The sequence below is a fragment of the Podarcis tiliguerta genome (genome assembly GCF_965153285.1).
Source record: "Podarcis tiliguerta genome assembly, chromosome: 9".
Classification (NCBI taxonomy): domain Eukaryota; kingdom Metazoa; phylum Chordata; class Lepidosauria; order Squamata; family Lacertidae; genus Podarcis; species Podarcis tiliguerta.
The window spans coordinates 42,886,007-42,912,047 of record NC_139542.1 but is presented as its reverse complement, the minus strand read 5'-3'; the positions used below and the strand labels follow the sequence as shown (position 1 = coordinate 42,912,047).

General features: G+C 40.9%; 2 protein-coding genes across 6 annotated transcripts in view; both read right to left on the bottom strand.

The window, feature by feature from the left end:
* LOC310685387 (uncharacterized protein) overlaps window positions 1-1,558 on the bottom strand; it is a 113,445-nt gene extending 111,887 nt beyond the window's left edge. For 2 of the 5 annotated variants that reach the window (XR_014515158.1, XR_014515159.1), the window contains exon 1: window positions 1,013-1,027. Coding sequence is in view for 3 of the 5 variants with exons in the window: in XM_083457666.1 (XP_083313792.1) it covers window positions 1,013-1,233 (221 nt within the window). In the remaining 2 variants the exon portion in view is untranslated. Of the gene's footprint in view, window positions 1-1,012 lie in introns of all 5 variants that reach the window. The other 3 variants (XM_083457668.1, XM_083457666.1, XM_083457667.1) reach the window with 3 other exon arrangements.
* A 7,353-nt stretch (window positions 1,559-8,911) lies between these two features.
* Window positions 8,912-26,041, bottom strand: part of CPE (carboxypeptidase E) — a 65,663-nt gene continuing 48,533 nt past the window's right edge. The window contains exons 2-9 of the mRNA XM_083457421.1: window positions 22,101-22,297; window positions 19,507-19,674; window positions 17,545-17,662; window positions 16,044-16,226; window positions 12,868-13,007; window positions 10,910-11,009; window positions 10,091-10,209; window positions 8,912-9,662 (exon numbers count right to left, since the gene is read on the bottom strand). Coding sequence (XP_083313547.1) covers window positions 9,564-9,662; window positions 10,091-10,209; window positions 10,910-11,009; window positions 12,868-13,007; window positions 16,044-16,226; window positions 17,545-17,662; window positions 19,507-19,674; window positions 22,101-22,297 — 1,124 coding nt within the window. The 3' untranslated portion in view covers window positions 8,912-9,563. The remainder of the gene's footprint in view (window positions 9,663-10,090; window positions 10,210-10,909; window positions 11,010-12,867; window positions 13,008-16,043; window positions 16,227-17,544; window positions 17,663-19,506; window positions 19,675-22,100; window positions 22,298-26,041) is intronic.

The following is a 26,041-nucleotide window of genomic DNA, read 5'->3' as shown; positions in this document are numbered from 1 at the left end:
GTGGTGCTTCAGGTTAAGAACAGTTTCAGGTTAAGTACAGACCTCCAGAACGAATTAAGTACTTAACCCGAGGTACCACTGTACATGGTCCTCTTCATCCCCACTTTATCCTCACAAAAAAAGAAGAAAAAACCCTGTGAGGTAACTTAGTCTGTCAAAATGACTGGCTGACCTCAGGTCTTGGCCCATGAGCTTCGGAGCTGAGTGGGGATTTGAACCCTGTTTTTCCTCATCTTAGTCCAACACTCCAACTGCTATGCCACACTGCAGTGCTCTATTATTGAGGAAGGGCAGATGCTAAAGGAAATTAAGATGCACCGGATTTTATAACAGCCAAAAAAGAAAAGAAAGGGGCTGTAGTTTCTCCATAGAATTCGCTGCCCCCAATGTGGCGTTTGCCAAGCGGGCGTCTGAGTTTACGGGGTGAAGAACATAAGAGCCCTGCTGGATTTTAACAAAGGCCCCTCTAGTTCAGCATCCTGTTCTCACAGGGGCCAACCAGATGCTTAAAGCAAGGCAGATGCCAGACTTTTGGGGGGTCAGGGAGCACATTTGGAAATTTGAGAAAGTGCCGTGGGTGCCATTCACAAAATGGCCGCTGTGAGGGCCTGTAGAGGAGGCCAACCCACTGCAAACAGGAACAGGAATAGCAAACAGTCTCTCGTTTAGTGTGAACTTCTAGGGGGAATTTAATTAGACCTTTCACAGTTGCCACAGAAAGTACTGCTCCCAGAAGCTCCCACGTTAGCAAGCCCTGAATTTAGAAGACAGCAATGCCAATAACTTCAAGGCAAGACATCCACATCTATTCCCCAAAATAAAGGGCCCTGCGAATGAACCGGGGTCAGTTAAGCATGATGTGAGTGAATGCATCGGCTGAAGGATGTGACCTATTTCTAGTCCCATTAATTTTCATTACCTCTACACCTAAATATTATCTGAGAAGTGTCTTGTGCCTGCCTGCTAATCAAATAATGAAGTCTAAATCATCTTTCATTGCTAGCACACCCACCTGTTCTTCTCGCAACGTGCTATGTTTGTGGCCCATCTTTTTGCAGATGTGAATGCAATGCCATAAATGAATAGCTGGGATAAAAAGCCTCTCAGGATGATTGATTGGCCTAACATTTCAAAGCACTTGTATCTGGCCGTGATGGTAAGCAGGCTGCGTTCTGTTCTGAGGGATGCAGAGTATGAATGCTCAGAAGAAAAACGGTAACTAAAAGAGAACATTGGTGACGAATGAACATTTAGAGAGGGCACAGGAAGTCTGTGACTGCCCTGTCCTCTGCCCTTGCTGAATGGGATGTAAATATTTCCCAAGATAGTTACACAAGCAGTCCTGAATATTCATAAATGTAAATGAACTGGATTAAATTAACCCCTGCAAAGAAATGTGTTATTTCCCTGATGACTGTGGTAAATTACTCCCCCCCCCCTCACTTCTTAACTTTCTTTTTCAGTTTCTAAAAATACATATAACAAACAACCCTCATATACCCTGCCCCCAGAAACATTCCATGCATATACACTGTAAATGATACTGCCAAATATTAAGTAAATTTGCAAATAGTTTTGAATTGATTGCATCTGATAGGTGCTCTCCATCTTAACAGATTGTACTAGAGTGAGCCATGGATAGCCAGGGGTGAGAGGACAGCACTGACCTTTCCGGTGTAATGAATAAACATGTGCCATACAGTTTCAAGTTCAGCTTTGGTTTGTGTGGTCCTGAGCACTCTAAGATATTAGACATGTGCATTAACTCTGTTTGCAGCCCAAATTATGAGACAAATAGGCATGGTTCAGGTGAGGTTTTCACATATTAAAGCTGAATTGCACTGTCAATAAAGCAATCTGAGTTGGATCAGAGACTCTAAAAATCCTGAGCTGCTCTGTGGACTCAAGTGCCCCCCAAAAGCTGCATTTCAGCATTTAAAATAAGCCGACCACTTCATTTAATTTGCAAAGGTAAAACCAATCTGAGTAGAGAAATGCCCTGAGCTTTAGAGGTTAGCAGGTGGAGGGGGGTGGATCATTCATTTTGATAGACAGATCTAGGTTTTGATCACAGCAGATTATTTTCCAGGGCACTCCAGCTACACTGATTTGAATAGAGAAGTTTGCAGGTTTTTGTAGTAGAGCTCATTATAGGGCCGTTCCACTTTCCATCTCCCTCAGTTCAGTTCTAGGGCTTTTTTGTATGATTTTTAAAATTATTATTCTAATCCTTTTCGGTTTTCCAATGAACAATATCTGCTTTGATTATTCTTATATTCAATTTATTTTGCATTAGGTTTGTGCAGACTTCTCTTCTAGCCGTTCCCACCCATCTTCTCCTACTGCACATGTTTGCTTATTTGTTGCTTATTACACATTTCCATTTATTTTTTTCTCCCAGTTTACTGGTTTGAAATTTCATGCCCTGTTTCCCGCCCGCCCCCGTTTACTCCAGTCACCAACCCCCATCTCCCTGTATCAGTTTCCCTCTTCTGTTTCCTTCTCCAGGACCACGGCATATTCCCTCCCAATGCCTCTGTTTCCTTCCACAGGACCACAGTGTGTTCTTTATTCCTCAGCTTCCAAACCTACAAAAGGGTCACAATATCTTCTGCACCCAGCCACTCCAGACAAGCATCTCCCCACGACCAGCTTCCCATCAAAAGGAGAAAAAAATCTCCTCTCTCCCCCATCCTGATTTTGATTTCTTTCTTTCTCCCCTCACCTGTCTCCCTCAGTGCCAGTGAGAAAGAGAGGCAGGCCCCACCAGCATGTCATGGTGTCACCTTCCTGTCCTGTCCTGCCCTCCTCTTCCTCCCAGGGTGACCTATTGAGACTCTGGAGTTGATTTCTGCAAGGACCAGCTTCCAGTTCTTGGCTCAGTCTACGTGTCTCTTATTCCCTCTAGTGGCTCAGAATCTCATCACAGCATGACAGTGGACCACTATGAATAAATAGAGAGAAAGGTTTGCTCTCTAGGCCTGTTTTGCTCTCTAGGCCCCCACCACCTAAACTTGCTTGTCCCTTAAGTTAGCTCCCAGTTAATTTGCTCATTGACAGCGTATTATTACCCATTTACATGGGGTTCCTCTCTCATTTCACCAGTTTCAGACTGATTGCCAGCAAAACACTAGTGGGGAAAGTTAAGTGATCTAACGCTCTTCTCCTGCAAAGAGTAAAGAGGAACTTCAGCACTTATCATTCTTAAAGCTGGCAGATTTCATCCATTCAGAAGGGGCAACCAGACCTGCAAATTGCATCCAATTCTGATATAAAATATAAAAGTTATATATAGTTTTCTTAAAACACACACAGAGAGAGACCTAAAAGGTTCCCTGCATGAAAACTCCTGGGTGGATCTTCCTTCAGTTTGGCAGACTTAGGGGCTCCTTAACCTGCAAATTTCATACACTTCTGTGCAAAGGAAAAAGGTTAGACACATTTTTTAGATTCACTATTATTATAGTCAATAGGGAAGAGACAGAGCATTCAATCTAGCAGATCTGTTTTAGGAATGGGAAATGGGGAAGACACAGAGTGGATCCAAAACAGATCAGTTTGCTTCCCACTGCTACAGATACAAATACGAGATGGATATTGGATCCAGTACACACTCTTAGTAAATTTGCCTTAATATATTCAACAAGTTTATCAAAAGAAGACATTACATTAGGTTTCGCTTGCAATATGTTTGTATGCAGACATATGTCTCCACCTAGTGATCACTAAGAATAAAGCAAGCCTCTAAACAAAAATCTAGAAGTACATGCGAGTTAAATGCCAGGGAAGAGGAAATGCATCAATGAAAAGGAGTACTAAGGAGGAAACAGGTGACATTTTTTAAAGTTAAGAAAAAGATAGGAAGCTGAGTATTTTGCAAGCATCCAGAGATCTGGTTGAAGTTTCATGGGGACTTTAAAAAAGAAAATTGGAAACTGGTGTGGAAATGTGGAGAACCAAACTTAGGATAAGTAAAATGAGAAACAGAGAGGAACTGAAATTGACATATTCACCCATCCCTATTTTTGAACAAATACAGATTGAATTCTTTACAGTTGATGGAGGTTATGGGACATTAAACTGCTCAGTATGGGGTGGCTAAACGTTGTCCTGCCGGATGTCCTAAAGGTTCTGATACACTTTTTATTAGAATGCGCTTTGTATTTGGATCTGTTGCCTTGAAACCCCTTATTGTTAGGATTAGTAATAACTCTCTGTTAAGCAAAATTCTATTCCTGTTTGCCAGAACAGATTACCACCTGACATCAAGGACACTGAAATTTGTAAAATTGGCTTTAGGAAAGGAGAAGATGCTTACCATCTTGGATGATAATATATGCTAATACATGCCAACTATTTGTAATGATATAATTTTTAATCACATTTTAACATGACTTAATGCATTCCATATGTTCCTGTTTTGTTGTTATTGTTGTCTTATGTATGTGAATGGCCTGATAGGCTAGTAAGCAATAACCTTATTGGGTGATAGTCAACTAGGCTTTACTCATAGTAGACCGACTGAAATTAATGAACATGACTAAGTTAGGTCCATTAATTTCAACCACCTGTTGTTATTAATGCCAAACTGTGAGTTGTGTCATGCTAACAGACCCATTAAAACGTATGGACATGACTAACTTGGATCGATTAATTTCAGTCGCTCTACTCTGAGTAGAACATAACTGGGTGCAGCCCAGTGCTCTCACATTTATTCCTAAGCATTAACCAAGCCCCAGCTTTCTAAACCCTAATAAAGGTACACAGAGTTACATTCTAAGTCTTTCTGCCTCTCTCTCCTCCCCGGTTGTCACCCAGCCAAAAAAGAAAGGCTCGTACACTTGGCCCTGTCCCATGGTCCCCATTTTCAGATGCTTGCTGCACTGGCAAAGGATCTATCTCACCATGAGGAAGAGTCTTGCCACACAGCAAATATGAGTGTATATCTGCTAGTGGGAAAATGGTGTTGTTGAAAGCGCAGTCTTTTCATTTCCTATCTCGATTGCATTGGTACAACTTTCTGGTGCCAATTCATTTCAGATGTCTAAATGCCCATATTTTCTTGCATACGTACTTCCTTGGTCAGATCAAATTCTGCTTATATCCAGACTGGCCAGTCTTAGTGTGTACGTGGATTTCTCTGTCTAGACCTAGCTATTTGGCAGTGTGCAGTTCCAGGAATTTAGATAATATGAAGCAATGAATACTTTCCTTGTGAATTTGGATTTGCATTGGCACCTTTTAACAGTACCCACCTCACTAGTAAACAAACAGCTAGTGACCTAGTTCAAGATGCCATCCACATTTATATTTTCCCTTAGCTCAGAAAAAAGTATTTCAAGCTACATCTAGTGGGTTTTAAAAACAAAAAGCACAAATAAATACTGATCAGAACATTATGCAAATGTCTGGTGTCCTACAATAAGATAGTGTATTATAATCTATTCTATGGATATTCATTGCCTAAGCTTTACTTAGGCAATGCAAAAGACAACATGACAGGCGCTATTTTTTACTGCTAGCCTTGGATGAGACTTGTTTTTCATTGCTTGTATTTCTAGCCACTAAAGTTGGAGTTCAAGCATTTGAAGAGGCTTATTTTCCATTGCTTCTGCATTTCTCAAGTGTGGAACTTGTGGTCTTCTGGATGTTGTTGAGACTCCAGCTGCCATCAGCCTCAACCAGCATGGCCAGCATGGGAGTTATAGGCCAGCAATATCTGGAGGATCACAGGTTCCCCATCCCTAGAGAAATGAAAAATAAGCCTGATCAAAGGCCTTCACTCCAATTCTGCATTTTATTTTGTTTTTCTTTTAGCAAATGACTTTTTGTGAATTAAGGAACTTGTGTTTGTAGCTGATGCCATTCAGGAAATACATAGTGGCTCACTCACTATAAGCCTCAGGCTACGCTAAGCATCAGAGGAGAAGGGCAGGGAAGGGTCGCATATGCTGCCTGTACTGGTGCCAGTCATTGATGTGGCCACTATTGTTTCAGCTGTCTTCATTCTCACTCCGGTCTTCAAAAGCAGGTAAGGGTAGGAGGAACGGTGGCATTATCCTGAATAGACCATGGAAGAAATGCACTGGACCAGAATTCCAAGTGATTGCAGCGGATCATTCCTCATTCAACCCAATATTTGTACAGTGATATACTCATTGTGCTTTTTGCTCCTGTTAGACATGGTCACCATGTAGAAATGCCCTAAATGTTTCAGGGACCTGCACATATCAGCCCAGCTGCTTGTGGACTCTTGAGATACCATCTCCCAAGCACACTGTATGATGGCAGCAGCTCAGCTCTTCCTCCTGTTACCTTGGCATCCTTGTTGAAAAGAGTGCAAGGACTGGAAGCAGAAGGATGGACTCCCTGTAGACTGGTGTGGGTTCTAGTTTTTCCTTTTTCTTTTTTTGTAGTGTATTCTGAAACATTTCATTGATGCAATAATAGTGTATTAATGGAGGATTTATACTGAACCATTCACACATCATTCTGCATTATGGATGGTTCTGCAGTGCCTCCCCAATGATATGGCATTATTGCCATCTGGAAGGGCACTCTCCAGCTTTAGCACAACCATCTGCATTGTTTTGATGGTGTTTTATGTTTTGCCATTGTACACAGCCCTGATATTTCTTTTCTCTCATATGGCAATAAAGAAATGCTTTTATAAATAAATAAGCAAAAGTGGGACAACACCCACTCACCTGAACTCTTGTGCTATGAAAAGTCACAAGATTTAAGCAGGAAGCTATGGGCTGCACACTGATAGGAAACGAAGCAGTACGTCTGTCCTGAAACATTTGCAGGCACAAAGAGCATTGAAAGTGGGGTTGTGTATAACCAGCCCTATGCCATCATGAACACAAATCATTATGAATGCACAATAATAAAAAGGCCTTCTGGAAGGGCTCAAAGGCCAGTGACACATCTAGACCAGTGCTGTCCACCCTGGCCAAATTCATACATGATGCACAACCAATGGTTCAGTACCATGTAAACAAGCAGGAATGAGCCACTGAATCTTGACTTTATGCACTCCCTAACCCCATCTCCTCCCATGCAGCTGGGAGAAAACTTTTCAGTTCAGTTTTTCTTTCAAGGAATTCTGGAGCAGCATTAAGGTATAAATGAAAGGTCATTGTTTAAAACTGTCTTCACTATTGGAGGCAGTAAGCTTCTGAATACCGCTGGTGGAAAGTGCAGGAGGGGAGATGGTTGTTGAACATGGGTCCTGCTTTCAGGTTTCCCATAAGCATCTGGTTGGCAACTGTGAGAACAGGATGATGGAAAAGGTGGGCCACTGGCCTCATCCAGCAAGCTATTCTTGTGTTTCTAAAAGAAACTTTCGTCAGAGTTCAAACCAGGGTTTATGAAGCTGGCATGCTTAACTATTGTTTGCTTTAAACCATGATGTTGTGTATATATAATGACAAGGCACATTTTGTGGAAAGTGGAACTAAGTTTTGTCCAAGTCACCATGCTTTAGAAGTTGAGCAAACCAGGACAATGACTCACAGTGGCCCTCCAGGAAGAAGTCACCTTGCTAGGTGATAATACTATAACAGGAGACGACAGGGAATGAAATTGGAACCCATTCCGTAGAAAGAAAGTTGTTTAGCATTGAGTTATTACTTCCTTGTCTCCATGGATTCTCATAGCAAAGTGGTCTGCCATTTAAAAATCTTTTGGTACAGTTGGTACCAAAGGAAAACCAAAGAGACAATTTATAAGACAGTTATGTTTCATTACTTCAACATGAAAAGAATATATTATATACACATGTTATAAGTTAGACTAGAAACCCATTTTGAAGTTCAGCAGGATGTAACATCTGCGCTAGCATTAGACACAGAGTCTACAGAGTCAGCTGCATGACAGGAGTATGGCTGCATTTTCTGGCTTCGATTCAAAATGGGGAAATTAGTAGAGTTAAGTACAATGACTAACAAGCTTCAAATTCATGGTGTCTTCATCACCACTCACCAGGTGTCAAGATCTTTTGCAATAAATTTCAGAATAATTTCTCCAGCTGTGTTTGAACACAATATGCTTATCTTCATGATTAAAATGTATTTGCATTTATTGTTTCTCATATTTGGGTTGTTTTATAGTGAGTTATATACAAACTAGTGGGATATGTTGATAGAGTTCTAGAGGCACATTGTTAGGGAAACAAAATGATTGCTTGATCCCACACAGCATGTTTCTTTGTTGCAGTACATTTCTTAAATATTAATTGAAGTTCTGCAAGATCATCGTTGTCTCTTTAGCCGGATAGTTTTCAAGGATTTGAAGTATGGTCCAATGTATAGCCCCCCCCCCCCCCATGTTCCTCATTAACAATGCCATCTGTTTCACTAAGAGCACTTCAGATGTCACTGCTGACCAGCAACAGGAATGGTATACTGGGAAGTGCAGCACAGAAACCATCATGGTTGCTAGGCTTGCTGTTGCAGATACTGACCTACCAGTCTGTTATGGCAAGATGTTGGTTTTGTGTTATATCTCGATCTGGCTTGTTTGTCTGGACCAGCACTGATCAAAACAGGGATTGCTCCCCTGAACTGCAAGCTTTGACCTGCAAAATACTGATCATCTGCAAACTCATTTGAGTAGACACACCCTTAGAATCCAAGCTATTCGTTTCAGCTTATGAGAATCATGTCCCACTAAACTTGGTGCTTTTGAGTAAATTTGTTTGGGGTTGGGCTTTTGGGAGCACATGCCATGTACTGAATTTCAAGTCCAGTGGGTCAGGCAGCTTTTGGGTTAACGTTTTGCTCTTTGTGCAAATTATACAGACATCATTTCATGCAACTCATGTCTACTTAATACACAAACAACTGCTGACAAATGGGATAGCAGAATACACTGCAAGCAGAGAAAACAACATGCAGTCACTATAGGGTTATTCTTTATCCATCCAGAAATTTTAATCTGATTACCAAGTTACTTGGGAACGTTATTGGACAGAGTAAGGGAAAAAGTTGTACTATTCCTCTTCTCTTTTAAATAAGAATGATGAAAGTTATTTCCATGTGAGTAGATGAAACCCAAGTCATTATACTTATTTTACATGGCTCTTCCACAGAGACATAAACAAACTTTAATTGCAGTAAAGCATTACTTACAACACCAAGTTTTTACTGCATACATTTGCAGTGCCATTATTTCATGAGACATTAGAAAACATCATCTGCTCACCTGCACTGCCACATATCAGCAGCAGAAGTTGCAAGTGACTGCTAATTACTATAGTGTGTTTAGTATTATTATCATCATTGTGCTTGCCCTACACATTCAGGATTTGTATTCAAGTTAGGTAGATGAGACATTCATTCAGATATTCTTCCCCTATGTTGAATATGTAGGATTGCAAACAATGGCATGAAAGTATCTAGCAATTTGTTTTTATGTAGAGCAGATTACTGATTTTTTTTAAAAAAAACTCAAGTTAAATATTGTGAGCTACACAAAATCTAAAATATAGGGACTTTCCACAGTACAGTATACTAAGTCAACACGTAATAGATTAAAAGCTGTAAATTCAGCGCTTCTGCTTAAAAATTTAAAGTTTCTGACATCATCTTCCACCATTCCATTAACTCTTCCTTTTCTTCTTCTTTTCTTTCAGACAGAGATTCCAGGTCAAAATCAACCTAGGCATGAGAAAAATAATAAAATAAAAAACAAGAATTTTTATGCACATTGGACTTTTAATTGAAGTAACATCCTGAAATTTAGGACCTCAGAAATTCATGAAACGGCTTTCATTGTAGGGGCTGCAGTCTTATGCCTGTTAACTTGAAAGCAAGCTTCCCTGAACACAGTGGGTCTTACTTCTAAAGAAACATAAAGATGCTTTCTCCGATTTAAGAGGAATGACGGGCTATAAATGGAATAAATAATAAGACATCAAATGTTCACCTTCTATGCTCCCACACCAGGAATGTTAAAAGGCCTGGAATATTACATAGAGAGCCTATGAGGTTACCTTGTGGGCATCTTATTATTGCACAATATACATCTAACCAATATGAAGTCACTGGCCTGCAATACAAGGCTATGCCAACCAGGCAGTACTTACCCTAATGGCAGGACTGAAGGGAACAGCCACTTTTTTAGTTATTGCTAGATAACCTGGTGCAGAGCCAGTCACTTTATAGTTTCCAGGTACGAGCAATCTCCAGTAATCACCATCCTTAGCTGTGGAAAAAGCAGTATGTTACCACTTCCAGAAATATTCTAGAACCAGCAGGGGCAACCTTCAGATATGCAGGGTCTGCTTTGGTTTCTTTACTGTTGGTCATGGACAGGGCTCCCCAGAGTGACGATGAGGATGAGGAGGGGGGCTGAGAGTCAGAGGATGGCAGGGACAGGGCACCCCAGAGCGACGATGAGAGGAACAGAGAGTCAGTGGAGGAAGAAGTAGTTTTGCTTCCTTCTCAGCAGTTTGAAACTAGTCACCAGCAACCACCTTCCTCCTCAGCAGGAGAAGAAGAGATAAATTCTCATGAAAGCGAAAGGAGGCTGAAGAGAGGCCAAGTCACTGATAAGCAGTCTCTGACAATAACACGGGGTGGGGAATGATTCGTCAGAGGAAGAGGTAGGACGACAGCCAGAACCTCCCCATGCTCATAGGTTAACGAGGGTCAGGGAAAGGCGTCAATCAAGGAAGCAAAAGGCGGGGTTCTGGCGAACATCCTGTTGGCGCCAAAATTGGAGCTCAGATGCCTCAACATCTTGAAAGAGGCAGGAGCCGTGGGAGCTGTTCTGAGTTTGACTAATAGTATATATGGGATTGGGAGGGGTGAGGAGAGAGAATGTGATTCTATTCTTGACATGCACCCATTATATAAGCCCATGTCATCACCTGTTTACATGTATCACATATGACATAACTTACCTGAAGTAATATCATGGTTTAGTCCCTCTACAGAAATGGTGGCATTAGCAATGGGATTGCCCTGAAGGTCTCTAACAAATCCTTTCACCCCACGATGGATCTGAAAAAAATATTTCTTTGTTATCAATAGTCTGTCTTTTCTTATGTGCTCTCTGTTACATCTGTTAAATAATCTTTTGAGCCCTGTGAGGTAGGCCAATAATGCCCTTGTGTTAAATATGGTGCATTCAGTCAGATACACCCCTTCAAAACTGTAGGTTGACACTCCGGCTTGTTCCAAAGTGGTTAATCCTTGTTTTATGGTTTGGACAAATCAGGAAACTATGGTTAAATAGAGATGTCTTTGAGTGAAGTGGCTGTATGTGCAAGCAAAAGGGTCATTCATACTTTGGCTTACTCAAGTAAGCTGAGATATGGTTATCTGAATGCAGCCAGTGGCTTGACTAAGGCCATTTGGTGCATTAATGGCAGGGCTTTTAACCAGGGGCTTCCAAGCAAAAGAGCGCAGGACTTGAGTCCAGGCATGACACGCCTTATGTTGGGACACCTTCTCCACTAGCTGGAAGTTCATAAACTCTAGAAACACAGAAGGTAACTTTGCAGCAGCAAAGCAAAATAAAAACATATTGACTACATAAGGCCGTTCTAGTTTGCAGAATCTTTGCCTCTTGGGCTTGCCAAACAGAAGGTTGGTGGTTCAAATCCCCCTGACCGGGTGAGCTCCCATTTCTCTTTCCTGGCTTCTGCCAACCTAGCAGTTCAAAAGCACACCAGTGCAAGTAGATAAATAGGTATCACTGCGGTGGAAAAACAGTGTTTCCATGCACTCTGGCTTCCGTCACGGTGTTCCATTGCGCCAGAAGCGGTTTAGTCAAGCTGGCCACATGACCTGGAAAGCTCTCTATGGACAAATACTAGCTCTTGTCCTGAAGCGAGATGAGCACTGCAACCCCATAGTCGCCTTTGACTGGACTTAACTGTCCAGGGTCCTCTACCTTTTTACCTTACTGTGTTGTTAGTCTGTATAGACCGCATCTAAGTAGTATGCAGAGTAGACCCTAAGGCAATTAATTTAAATGAGACTACTCTGATTTGGTCAGATGCCACCCTGTATACTTTTCCCACCACAGTGAGATGACCATACTCGGGAACAGTACAAGTGACAACCATTAGGCACTTTTTAGAAATAATAGCAGATATTCTGAGGGATCTGATGCATTAGACCTAGTCAGGCATTCAGATTCCTCATGCAACAAGGCCAAAGCTCTAGCTTCACCCCACTTCCCTCCACAAGGCAGAGGAATAGCTACTGAAGTAGGTAAACTTTTGAACTCGTGTAAGCTCCCATACAATTTGGAGTCCTGATCTCCCAAGGACTCTCACTGCCTTGGGAGGATACATGAGCATAGTAGACTCCCCAATTCAGATACCTGCTTCCAACTCATGGAAGAGTGTGTATACTCATCCCCTCTCTTGCTATTGCAGTTGTGTGATGGATTAGAAAGCCTGAATGAGCCTTTTGTTTGACCTGTAACACAGTGCTGGTGATTCAGAAAACTAGTGCTCTCAGCTAAAAGTTACCAACTTTTAATAAATCTTTTGTAAACAGGACTGACATTTCAGTGTAAGAACACATTCTATTCTCTAATCCCCAAGCAGGGGCAGAATTTATGCAATTGTTTCTGAGAGAAAACCATTATCACATGGTAATCTTTCCTCGCCATTCTACTGTGGTTAAGCTTTCATGTAAAAAGGTAGCCTCGTGTGGTTAGGTTCATAATCATGTTTTGAAGTGGTTTGAACATAGATCAATATGTGATTAAATCCCCAGTCTGAGTATATGGAGTGCAACTAAGCAGAAGACTGTTTAACTATTGATGAACAACCGGACATAACTAATCTGGGGTTGGTTCCTGCCCCACTCATGCCATAACTTGCCCTTCCTACTTCTCTTTTACCTGCTCAATATAATTGATAAGTGAATTCTTGTTGTCCTCCCAGTAACTCTTCAGTGTTTCCTCTGGAGGGAATTTTTCACAGCTAAGCTCCACAGTGATTTCAAAACAATTGCTGCTGAGGTAGTTGAAGTCCTGCATGCCTGCATTATAAGCATACAGACAGGTTGACATTTGGACAAGCATTGAGTTCTATGCAATGAAAACAGGACTTAAAAGATGTCTCTGTGTAATCTCGAAAGCAGGTCTCCAGCCCTACAATCTGTTTTTAAAAGTCTCACACATATATTTCAGGGTTGTTGTTGTTGTTTCAATTTTAAGAATGGTTTTCTCCATGGCATCAAAATTTTCAGAAATGTTGTCCTCTCAAATTAATGTAAATTAGCTAAAGGCCACCCAGAGATAATGTAGGAGAATCAGGGCTAACATTTATTTCTTATTTGCTTGAAGTATTCACGTTGCCCTTCAGTATATAAAACTCCCTGGGCAGCTAACAATTCACTCAATATGTGATTCTTGAACTCAAGTCAGATACATAATGCGCCGAAATGGCTAACTTCGTGCAATGAATATCTTGGCAGTCACAGCTCTGTGTAATGATTGCATGAAACCTAATATTGCATCTGGTGCGTATATTCCACTGGGATACATTTGGCTCAAAAAGTTCCATTTTCGGAAGCCAAAAAAACAGTTTCCAGGTATAGTTCAATTAATTCCAGATGAACAAGGAAACATGTTATTATGTGTACAATAAAACATGCAAATGACAGATAATGGCACAGCCAATGAAGCTTCAAGAAATAATTTGAAACAGGGGTTTCTTCCTAATCTTGCAATTCACCAAAAAGAAAAACCAAAGGCAATGTACCAGTGCTAATGATGTGGAGGAGACTTTAAAACGTTGGAGCCAATGTTAAAATGTGTGTCGACAGTACACATTACCAGCTGCACATGTTTAAGACATTATGAACCAATCAAAGACATATGCTCACCAATAAAAAAGGAAGGAAGGAGTGCGGTGATGAGTGAGTGAGTGAGTGAGTGAGTGAATGAATGAATGAATAGGAGCAGGCTTCTGTATATGCATCTCCTTCTGGATCCAGAAGTAAATATACAGAATGTTCTAATGCTGACATAGTTGGAATGCCCTACATAGAGCTCACCATAGTCAGCACTGATCACCTGAATGGTGAGGTGCAGACCTGAATGTAGGTTCTCTCTTATCATCAGGGTTGAGAACAGGAGACAAAGGAAAGTAAGCCTGAGTTTAGGGGGTGGGGCTTCCTTGAAAAGATTGTCAGTCATGTCCAACTTGACAACAGTGCATTCAAGTCTCCAGATTTTGGCTACATTTTGTTTTTCATATATACCAAATATTTTAAATGTGGCAACTAAATGTGGCACTTGAAGATTGATATCTCCAGTAAACTCTAGGCAGTGTACCAGAAGGTTATTTGCACAATAAAGACTGTTAAACACTGTTATTGGGTTGTTGCTTTTATTTTGATTATATATATAGTGGTTTTTATGTTGATTTTATCTGTGAACCGCCCTGAAACCTCCAGGTAAATAAATAAATTAAATCAACAAATCAACAGTGCTCCATTTAAAAAACAAATAAAACTTAAGAAAAATGTGATATTGATGCAATTCACTGTAAATACATTTTGCATAAATGTTAAGATGAATGTGCTGTGCAAATGACAGTGAAATCCTAACCATGCCTACTCAGAATTAAGACTTATTGTATTCATTGGGGCTTACTCCCAGGTAAGTAGGGTTAGGATTACAACCTTAGACATTGAAGGTGGTATTCTAGACTAGTCCTACTTAGAGTAGACCCACTGATGGACATGACTAACTTAGAGTCATTGCTTTTACTGAGTCTACTCTGAGTGGGACTTAGTTGACTACAACTCCACATTTTAAAGTCAGCCGTATATTACTAAAGTCTGCTAATTTCATAATGTGTCACAGCATTGCATGCAGGACATCTTGTTCCCCTTTGTATTTGCTATACAGAGCCTCCATTTGCTATAGTAAAACCTATGCCACGAATGTTTGTTGTGTGCCCAACAATAATAATTTAATTAAAATGAGTAACAACTGCAAGAGTTGCAGACTAGGCTAACAACACCTTAAAAACAAAGGCCGCAGTCGTGCAGCCTGTAAAGTTGCTTTGCTCCTATTGACTTCAATAGGACTTAAGCAGCTAATGTACAGGAATATATCCATCAGCACTGAAAATGCAGTCTGGCTGCAGGACAAGGTAATCTTCTTGCTGGTGCTATTTCTGTGCAGGAGAATCAGATTAGAGTCCCTTAATCCTGCACTTTGGGAGCCCTTTTAGGAATACAGACTAGCAATGCTCAGGGGTGCTTAAAAGCAAAGGAAAACCCTCCAATGTCTGGCTATTATGTGTCTTAGGGAAAATTGACTGTTTCACTCATATTCATCTATACAGGGAAAGTGACCAGGTACTTCTATGTCGTCAATAGTTTATTCAACAGGTGCAAGCAGTGCTGAGAAAAGTTGCTCTTCTTGAAATCTGTCGTTCTGCTTAACTATTTTCAAGGCACAGGAAACCTGCCCTTCTTTGTACCTTGTCATACTGTACAACTGAACAAAGAAGCTTTTGAGTTTTATGGTATATATGCATAGCTGTTTCTCCCCTCTCCTCCACTGTATTCTATATCTGCCTCTTACATCCTCTCTCTGGTCACATATTAAGCTTTTTGTGTGGCAGGGATTCTCTCTCCAAATTACTTGGTGGTTAGCCTCTACCATATCGGGATACTTTAGTAGTAGATACAAGAAATAGCAAGGTAGGCAACAGTCAGTATGACTGTCACTGATTGTTGTGAGTACAAATCATTTATTCCCAGAGGGCCACTTCTCTCATCACATTTGAGAGATGAGCTTTCAGAAGACACATTTACCTCTATAGAGATGTGCAAAGGTGTTGACGGAACAGTAATACATTTTGCCAAGTTAGACTTACATAAGTGAAGGCAAATTTTTAGAAGTTGCAAGTTTTAGCTACAGTGAAGGGAACCAGCAGTTGATTTGCTGCTGAGACCCACTGTCCATTCACGTGTGTTGGTGTATGTGTACACACTGTAATTGTTATTCTTTACAATAAACGAATCTCTGAAGTATCGTAACGGATTGACACAAACCTCCTGGAACACTGTACCAAGCCCCACCATTGGTTGTTCCATCTATGAAACTGCTGTCATCATCATTCTTGCGACACGGTGGCCTGTTTGGATCAGACATGGCGGGATTAAAGGATGAATAGCTTCGAGCTAAGCTTTGGAAAATAGCGTCATCTGGGCAGGAGCTGTATTCATGTGCACTACCTGAGGAAATAAAACCAAAAACATGTAGAGGAACAGATAGACTTATTTTTTTCCTATGTTGTTCTGTGTCTGTTGCTTTTGCCCAAAGTATTTACTCTTGGGGGTGGGGGGAGTCTCATAGGAAAAAGGCTGGATGCACTTAATTTATTTATTTCAAATACTTTTTAAACTACTTTCCATTTTAAAAGATTTTCAGAGCCATTTAAAACAATAAATCCAAGTTCAATAAAAGAGCTCAGAACAATAAAACAATCATGAAAACAAAAACAAAGGTAGCTAAAACTAGCCTTATTTGTATTTATTTAAATCTAGTCACATTGCACATACAAATCAGGCAGCCACATTGCAGTTAAAATTATCTGAGCAACAATAATGCATTTTAATCTGCAAATATTTCTTAAGAAAAATAAAATACGGTGAGATCAACTACCAGATGCTCACCAAAGAGCAATAAGATGGTTGTTATTTTCACAATTTTTATTTTAATTTTGGGATTTTTAATTGATGCACAATGGCATGGATCAGTTGGTCACAATGAAGTCTTCATACTGTGGGTGCCGTTTCAAGTTACAGGGCAAAAGCAGAGTGCATTCATCTCACGTATGTCATTTAGCCACCAACATTTAGGGACACATTTACACATTTACATTTTATAAAGATTACATATAAGATATTTTAAAGTATACTTAAGATGTAGTGTGTGGACATTATGTCTAAACTCTCACCTGTGTTTAATGTTGAAACAAGCCAGTTTTATAAACCATAGTTTGAAACTGGCTCATTTTAGTAAGCCCTTGCAGGGTGCTGAATGAGGCCACCTTTCCTCCGCTGCTTACTTCTGGTGTCTACAGTCATCCTATACCAGGGGTCAGCAAACCTTTTCAGCAGGAGGCCGGTCCACTGTCCCTCAGACCTTGTGGGGGGGCTGGACCACATTTTGGAGGGGGGAAATGAACGAATCCCTATGCCCCACTAATAACCCAGAGATGCATTTTAAATAAAACCACACGTTCTGCTCATGTAAAAACACTCTGATTCCCAGACCATTTGCGGGCTGGATTTAGAAGCCGATTGGGCTGGATCCAGCCCCTGGGCCTTAGGTTGCCTAATCCTGTTCTAAACCTTACTCTCTTACACTGTAGCTGTGATCAGTAATTCTATCAGCTGCCAGTGGCATGCAGAAATACTGTATCTTTCTGAAGACATTACATACTGCCACAGAATTATGGAAACTGAACTTTCTACAGCTCCAAAATGATGGCATATTTCACATGCCTTTGAAATGAACAGATTGCACATTCAAGCATATTGTACATACCAGTTCGAGTCTCATCATAAGGGTAGTTTGCTACAAGGTCCCCACCATGGAGGTTGGCAGACAGCACAAAGGGGATATCCATAATCCAGTGAATTACACTTTTTGTTTCAGGCGCAAGCTATTGAAGAAGAAACATGTATTATTCACCAGCACTTCAAAGCCAGTAAATAGGTTAATACTGTATAACAAGCGCTATCACATAAGCTTTATTTAGAGTCCTGTGAAATTCCATGACTTCTGAAAATTGAATCAGAACTACATTATATCTTCAGGATGTACCAATAAAAGGTGCTGATGTATGATTACAAGACACAAGTTTACTAATAGGTGCATTACACAAGTTGAGTGTAGTAAAAGGTAAAGGTAAAGGGACCCCTGACCATCAGGTCCAGTCATGACCGACTCGGGCTGCTGTGCTCATCTTGCTTTATTGGCTGAGGGAGCCGGCGTACAGCTTCTGGGTCATGTGGCCAACATGACTAAGCCGCTTCTGGCGAACCAAAGCAGCGCACGGAAATGCCGTTTACCTTCTCACCGGAGTGGTACCTATTTATCTACTTGCACTTTGACGTGTTTTCGAACTGCTAGGTTGGCGGCAGCAGGGACCGAGCAATGGGAGCTCACCTTGTCGCGGGGATTCGAACCGCCGACCTTGTGATCGGCAAGCCCTAGGCTCTGTGGTTTAACCCACAGAGCCACCCACGTCCCAGCTGAGTGTAGACGTAGGCCTAAATGCAATACATTAATGGGCTTCAGCCATCTTAACTCTCTGTTGGATTTAGGCCTCAGAGTCACACAATATGTGTATGTGAAGAAGCCCACAGAGGTCCCCTGCTGCCTTCATCCATTTCTGGCCTTGGGTCCAACTGAATATTCAGAAGAGATCTGGATCTCCAGGGAATGTCTAAGCAGCAGCAGGTTGAATTTGTAGGGGAGAAAATATGCCACTCTAGAAGCATGCCATCGGGTGGCTAGACTTTTATTCTGTCAGACCTTTAGCCTTAAGGAATTTTATGCTTGGTTATGGCCTCTTTGATATTCTTTGTTGCCTAACTTTACTGTTCTTTGTATTCTCTGTTTTTAATGTTTTATTATTGCGATCATTGGACTTTTGCTGTATTTGTTTGTACCATAAGGCACTTTGAGGGTCTTCCCATGGGAAAATGGCCGTAAATACTAAAACACATGAACAAAGAAGTGTTGAGAATACATTTGAGGTCAAGTATGCCCTTCTGCTCTACTCTAGCAAGAAAAAAGGATGCTCTTTAAAAAGACGTCCTAGCATCATGCTCTTAAAAACACTAACATGTCCTGTCCTGAAGCCCTTGTCCATCCTATCTTGAATTCCTAGTTCTGATCCTGTCTGCTTGCCTTTTCAGCATTCCTGGTCCAGAGAAGACCTCAAGTTGAAACCTAAAAAAATATTCCTCTGGATTTTGCACAACCTTTGGTTTTCACCTTGCTCTTGACCATATTATACATAGGTTCTGGCCATTTGTCTACATCCATCTGCAACCACATAGACAAAAGGAGAGGAGTACCAAGAGGTGGGGGAGGGGAAGGTCTTTCCTCTGTAGAGTAAAACTAGTCATCTGAAAGAAACATGCTACGGAAATCTAGAAAGGTTTATCATGTGCTGAAATATTTGAATCAATACAACTTTCTGTCCCAATTCTGCTTTATTTATTAAATTTTCAGACCCCCGTGGATTGATTCTTTTTTTTAATGCCTGGGTGGATCTACACACAGGAAAGAAACCGCTATAAATAAGTCAGAAATTAAATCATTATAGAAAGGTTTTTGTTCTATCTGGCTCCATCTGGTGTTGCATGTTTATAACGCATTCAAATCACTGTATTTTGATTAATGTAGATGAGTCCCCTGATTGAAAGGGCATATGGAACTCTCTGAAGAGAAACAGATGACAGTCTATAATGTTGATGGTAAACTGCAATTATTTACCTTTGGGTTCTGATCCACAGCTTTCTTCAGGCTTTTCAGTAAGTGATTATTTGGACCTCCTTCTTTCTCATGGACATAAACTATTCTATCCAGGTCAGGGAAATTTCGGTTTAGGTCTATTCCCTGGGCATTACTTCGGCCAACAAACCAATCTTTGAGTTCACCAGGCTAAAAAGAAGAAGTAATCAAGAGGGATTATTAGAAAATAGCACTGATGCTATCATTTAATAGTATAACATAGTTTCCATGAGAAATGGCCCATTTAGCTCATCACTGTGTTGTCTTGGTGATGACTTGAAAGACTCTCAGAAAAATTCAAAAGCATGGCATTCTGGAAACATTCACCAGTATCTGCATCTAGTCCTCAGAAGCATACTGATTCTCGTGGCTGATTTAACACATGCATATTCTTCACTTGATGACTGACACTCACTGTCTCCATTGACAGAATTGTGTCTGAGTTGATACGCAAGTTCTGTGGTGCTTAGCCACAATGAATTAACCAAAATTAACCAAAAAATATAGCTAACTAGCAGCCTCATACCTGACACTGCTTAGGAATTCGATATATATAAAAAATTCACTGCAGTTTTGAAAATAGTGATTAAAATCAGTGCAGTTTTGAAAAGTTCCACCAGCCATCTCCAGTCAAAAGGGTGTCTAACGGTATCCAGAGAGAGAAAGAGGAACCTGCTACTCAATCTCAGGAACCGTCATACAAAATTTGGTTATGATATCTTAAGGTGTCCAAATGTACAGTGAACAAACAAATTTCCAAAATACATAGTAGATATTGAAAATTACATGGGTTAAAAGACTGAGTAGACATTCTAATAGCCACTTCCTCACAGCTGTATAAAATTAGGAGTCCTTGAAATTTAGAAATAATAGTTCAATGTGAGATAAATGCACACATCTACTATGTATTGATCAAAGTATTAGTAGCAATGTTGGTTCTTGGAATAAGAAATGCAGGACAAATATGAAAAAGAAAAGCTTTCCTTTGGGCCAATTTGTGTTTAAATGCAAGGTGTTCATGAGAAAATGTAACATGGAACCACCAGAGGGTGCTCCCACACTGAACATCCCTAATCTATAATTTATTGGTGTTTCAAGGCAACCATGACTCACTTATCAGCAAGCAACTTTGGGATAGTTCTAACTGCATGTACAATGTATCTGAAACTGAAAGTAGCTAGGTGAAATCTGCAAAATGCTCCATGTAGAATGCCAGTGAGAGGAAGTGAGATAACACCAGGCATGGATGACAACGATGAATGCCTATTTATGCACATTATGTAAGCTAAACCACTTAAAGATTCTATTAAACACTGGCCTGCGAGTGCTCCAATTGCAGAACAGCCTTTACCAAAGGTATCATGGACTTTGAAGACGCTCAAACTCAGGACGAAAGGGAGAAATGTGCTAAGAGGAAGGCACGCTTGGCAAACACTCACTGTAATCAACTCCCGCCAGAAAACCTATGTCCCCACTATGGAAGGACATGTGGATCCAGAATTGGCCTCCACAGTCACTTACGGACTCACTGTTAAAACCGTGTTTATGGAAGACTATCTTACTCAGCTACAAGTAATTGCCAAAGAAGAAGAAGTAAGCCACTTAGAGATTGGTATGATTTTTTATAAACAAATGTTTGTGGCATTGTAGCCACTAAGGAACAGTGCCATGTAAGTGGCCTTTCACTCATGACACACACAGAATAATCCAAGTGTATATGTTATGGTTACATTGCTAAAGCTAGAAGGCCCTTGGGGAGGTCATTGTCAGGGTGGGAAACAAGCCCTCTTCTTACGTCCCAATCCACACATTCAATAAATGTGTGCATTAGATCAGGATGCAATCCACTGGCCCTGGCCCTGGCCCCAATTTCTGCACGCTGGGAGGAATGTACAAAAATGACTTTACATATGTACAACTGTACATGCTGTTCTGGATCTATACTCATGATCAGGAACCTTAACCACACAATATTGCCTATGTGGCTAGTAGCAATGGACAGCCTCATCCTACATGAATTTGTCTAATCCCTAATAATAATAATAATAATAATAATAATAATAATAATAATAATAATTTATTTATACCCTGCCACTCTGGCTGGGTTTCCCCTGCCACTCTGGGCAGCTTCCAACAAAATATAAAAATCTTCCCTAAACAGGACTACCTTCAGATGTCTTCTAAAAGTCAGATAGTTGTATATTTCCTTGACATCTGATGGGAGGGCATTCCATAGGGTGTGTACCACAACCGGGAAGGCCCTCTACTTGGTTCCCTGTAACTTGGCTTCTTGCAGTGAGGGAACCACCAGAAGGCCCTTAGAGCTGGACCTCAGTGTCCAGGCTGAATGATGGGGGTGGAAACACTACTTCAGGTATACTGGGCTGAGGCCATGTTGGTGGCCATCACTCCATCCTGTATATCATCCACAAGGACATAATGTAAGTGATGATTTTAGCCACCACTGTAAACTCCTCATTTCAAACCTGCTGCACTGAGCAATAATACCACTGGTAAATGCCTTCAACAAATTCTATTAATGAAAATATTTGCTTATGTGGCTACTGCTTGCATACCTGTGATGCTGCCTTCTCAAAGCCATCTGGATTCAGCGACGGCATGATGTGGATACGTGTGCTGTGAATCAAGTTGATGATGGTCTCATTGCCCTTCTGATATTCATTGCAGAGGTACTGAGCTAAGAAGATGAGGAGCTCCCTTCCCACAGCTTCATTTCCATGCATGTTGCCAACGTATTTGAATTCTGGCTCCCCTAAAACACAAAGAAAAATGTGGTGTTGGGCATATACACATAACAATAATCAAAATGAATAATGTACACATCAGATCACATGCAGAGAGAGATCATACAATCATATAATAAAATCACCCAAATCCTAGTTTGCTTCTCAATTCAGGGGGTGATTTTTATCACCTCCCACCTACATCTAAGGCTCCCCTTCTTGTATTCATGTAAGGAAAGTCAGGACTCAAGTTAATGCGCACCAGATCATGACAACCTAGAATCCAAGCCAACATGTATCAGATCACACTGACGGGCTAAAGTCCTGTACAGTGTAACAAGGAGGGATGTCCAATTGAAATAATAATGCAAGCATGTGTAATTGCATTCTGCATTATTGTTGTTGTCGTATTTGATTTTCTAAGATTCCCATTCAGACTTTTTATTTTTTTTAAATGCAGTTATTTGTCTACAGTAACAGAATTTCCAGTGAACCCTGTAAAACTGGCATGTATGCTATACAGTCGTACCTTGCAAGTTGAACAGAATCTGTTCTGGAAGTCTGTTCGACTTCCAAAACATTAGGAAACCGAACTGTGGCTTCTGATTGGCTGCAGGAAGCTCATGCAGCCAATCAGAAGCTTCAGAAGCCCCGTCGGATGTTTGGGTTCCAAAGAACGTTCACAAACTGGAACACTCACTTCCAGGTTTGCAGCATTCGGGAGCCAAAACATCCGAGTACCAAGTCGTTCAGGATCCAAGGTATGACATAACCACAGCCCAAAGGATTATTGGTCATCCTCTCCCATCTTTGGAAGAACTGTACGGTTCCCGTTGTCTTAGGAAAGCAAACAACATCCTGCAGGATTCATCTCACCCGGGACACAGTCTGTTTGCACTACTGCCTTCTGGCAGGAGATATAGAAACATCAAGTCAAGGACAAATAGACTGAAAAACAGTTTCTATCCAAGAGCTGTGGCCTTTTTGAATGCTGTAACTCGATAGTGTGACCTGGGAGTTTGATGGGTGTTGGTGTGGGTGTGGCTGGAATGTGGTTTGTTTGGTTGTTGTTGTTGTTTTGCTTTTGTTGTTTTTAAGGGATGGCATCCAATTTCGTTGCACTTGTGCAATGTTGCACTTGTGTAATGACAATAAAGAATCTATTCTATTCTAAAATGACTCACCTTGTGGGGTGGGATATGCAATGCTAGCTTCCCAGAGACATATCTGGCATTTACTGGGAGGGAGAAGGGTGAGGTGGCACCAGGGTTGGGGCTCTGTGCCACCAATCCAGAGTCTTTGAATATATGAGTGTACAATAAGTTATATACACTATACATATACATAAACAAATTGCCAATATTAACAATATTATTACATTACTTTGTTGGAGCAGCAAGCAGAGCTATTAAAACCCTATACTGGGTCTCTTCAACATCTACAGCTGCTGCAATGCTGGTGCTGAGAAATACAATCTAGCATCTGGTAATGTGACTTTTCTTTTAGGTCTGGCAACAAAATCATAATATAGTCTCTGATTCATATAAGCTGTTTTGTCTAAAGGGCGAAAGAGTTGGATAATAATCATTTTCAATATTAAAATACGTTTCAAGATTGCACTAGAAAGTATCATTCTAAATGTTAATTCAGACCAAGAGTCAAAATACATTAGGCATATGAGAAAACCGTAATATGAGTTATATTTAAACAAACATGGTATGACCAGGCACTTATTATTAAAACCTAGGTGGGGGAGCAAGATGGGCCGGGCATAATGCAGCTCTGCCTGCCTGGGTATTTGGTAAGGTACCAAGGTACCAAGTCAAGCTGGAGAGAACTGTGGTAGGCCAATGAAGTTCCCTCTCCTCCTTGGGAGGTTGCATCTGGTGCTGGGACAAAGAAGCAGACTAGGGATGCTGTTGGTGTACCATCCACCCTGCTGCCCAGCAGCCTCTCTGGATGACTTCAACATCCATACTGAGGATGCCTTGAGACCAGCTTGGGATTTCATAGTCTCCATCGTGACCATTGGGACTGTCTCAGATGGTCACTCGCCCAACACACAGAGTAGGACATACCCTTGATTTGATCTTTGCTCCTTGTGAGGAGCGGAGTGGTCTGGAAGTAGGGTAGATATTATCCCATGGTTATGGTCCACTTTCTGGTGAAGTTTAATCTAGCATCAACTACTTCTGTCTGCAGGATTGGGGGACCAAGCAGGATGGTCCGCCATCAGAAGCTGATGGATTCTGAGGTATTTCTGATGGCTCTGGGGGATTTTCCATTGGATGGAGCAAGTGTTCCTGCTGAAGCTCTTGCTTCACTGTGGAAACGTGAGGTGAGTTGGGCCTTCCCTGGCACCATAGAGATTGCATCGCTCACTAGTGACAATCAAATGTGCATTACAGAGATAGTGTATCTCTTAGTGAGCTGATTAATCAGCTCTTAGTGAAATGATTAATCAGAAAGTCTTCACTGGAAGCATCTTAATATTTATCTCAACAATATATATACTGCTTAAAACCAAGGTTTCTAAGGGTTGGTACCTGCGTATAGCCTCCCATTTTAAAATAGCTAAATAATTAACTAATAAAAATAGCTAAGTATATTTATTCTTGCCATCTCATTTTTGACCACATCCAACTTGGTAAGTTGGATGTGGTCAAAAATGAGATGGCAAGAATAAATATTGACATCCTGGGCATCAGTGAACTAAAATGGACGGGAATGGGCGAATTCAGTTCGGATGACCATCATATCTACTACTGTGGGAAAGAATCCCGTAAAAGAAATGGAGTGGCCCTCATAGTCAACAAAAGAGTGACAAAAGCTGTACTGGGATGCAATCTCAAAAATGATAGAATGATCTCGATACGAATCCAAGGCAGACCTTTTAACATCACAGTAATCCAAGTTTATGCACCAACCACTGGTGCTGAAGAAACTGAAATTGACCAATTCTATGAAGACTTACAACACCTTATAGAAATGACACCAAAGAAGGATGTTCTTCTCATTATAGGGGATTGGAATGCTAAAGTTGGGAGTCAAGAGATAAAAGGAACAACTGGCAAGTTTGGCCTTGGAGTTCAAAACGAAGCAGGGCAAAGGCTAATAGAGTTCTGCCAAGAGAACAAGCTGGTCATCACAAACTCTTTTCCAACAACACAAGAGACGACTCTACACATGGACATCACCAGATGGGCAGCATCGAAATCAGATTGATTATATTCTCTGCAGCCAAAGATGGAGAAGCTCTATACAGTCAGCAAAAACAAGACCTGGAGCTGACTGTGGCTCAGATCATCAGCTTCTTATAGCAAAATTCAAGCTTAAACTGAAGAAAGTAGGAAAAACCACTGGGCCGGTAAGATACAATCTACGTCAAATCCCTTATGAATACACAGTGGAAGTGAGGAACAGGTTTAAGGATTTAGATTTGGTGGACAGGCTCCATTTGGTGGATGGAGGCTCGTAACATTATACAAGAGGCAGCAACTAAAACCATCCCAATGAAAAGGAAATGCAAGAAAGCAAAGTGGCTGTCCAACGAGGCCTTACAAATAGCGGGGGAGAGAAGGCAAGCAAAGTGCGAGGGAGATAGTGAAAGATACAGGAAATTGAATGCAGATTTCCAAAGAATAGCAAGGAGAGACAAGAAGGCCTTCTTAAACGAGCAATGCAAAGAAATAGAGGAAAACAATAGAATGGGAAAAACCAGAGATCTGTTCAAGAAAATTGGAGATATGAAAGGAACATTTCGTACAAAGATT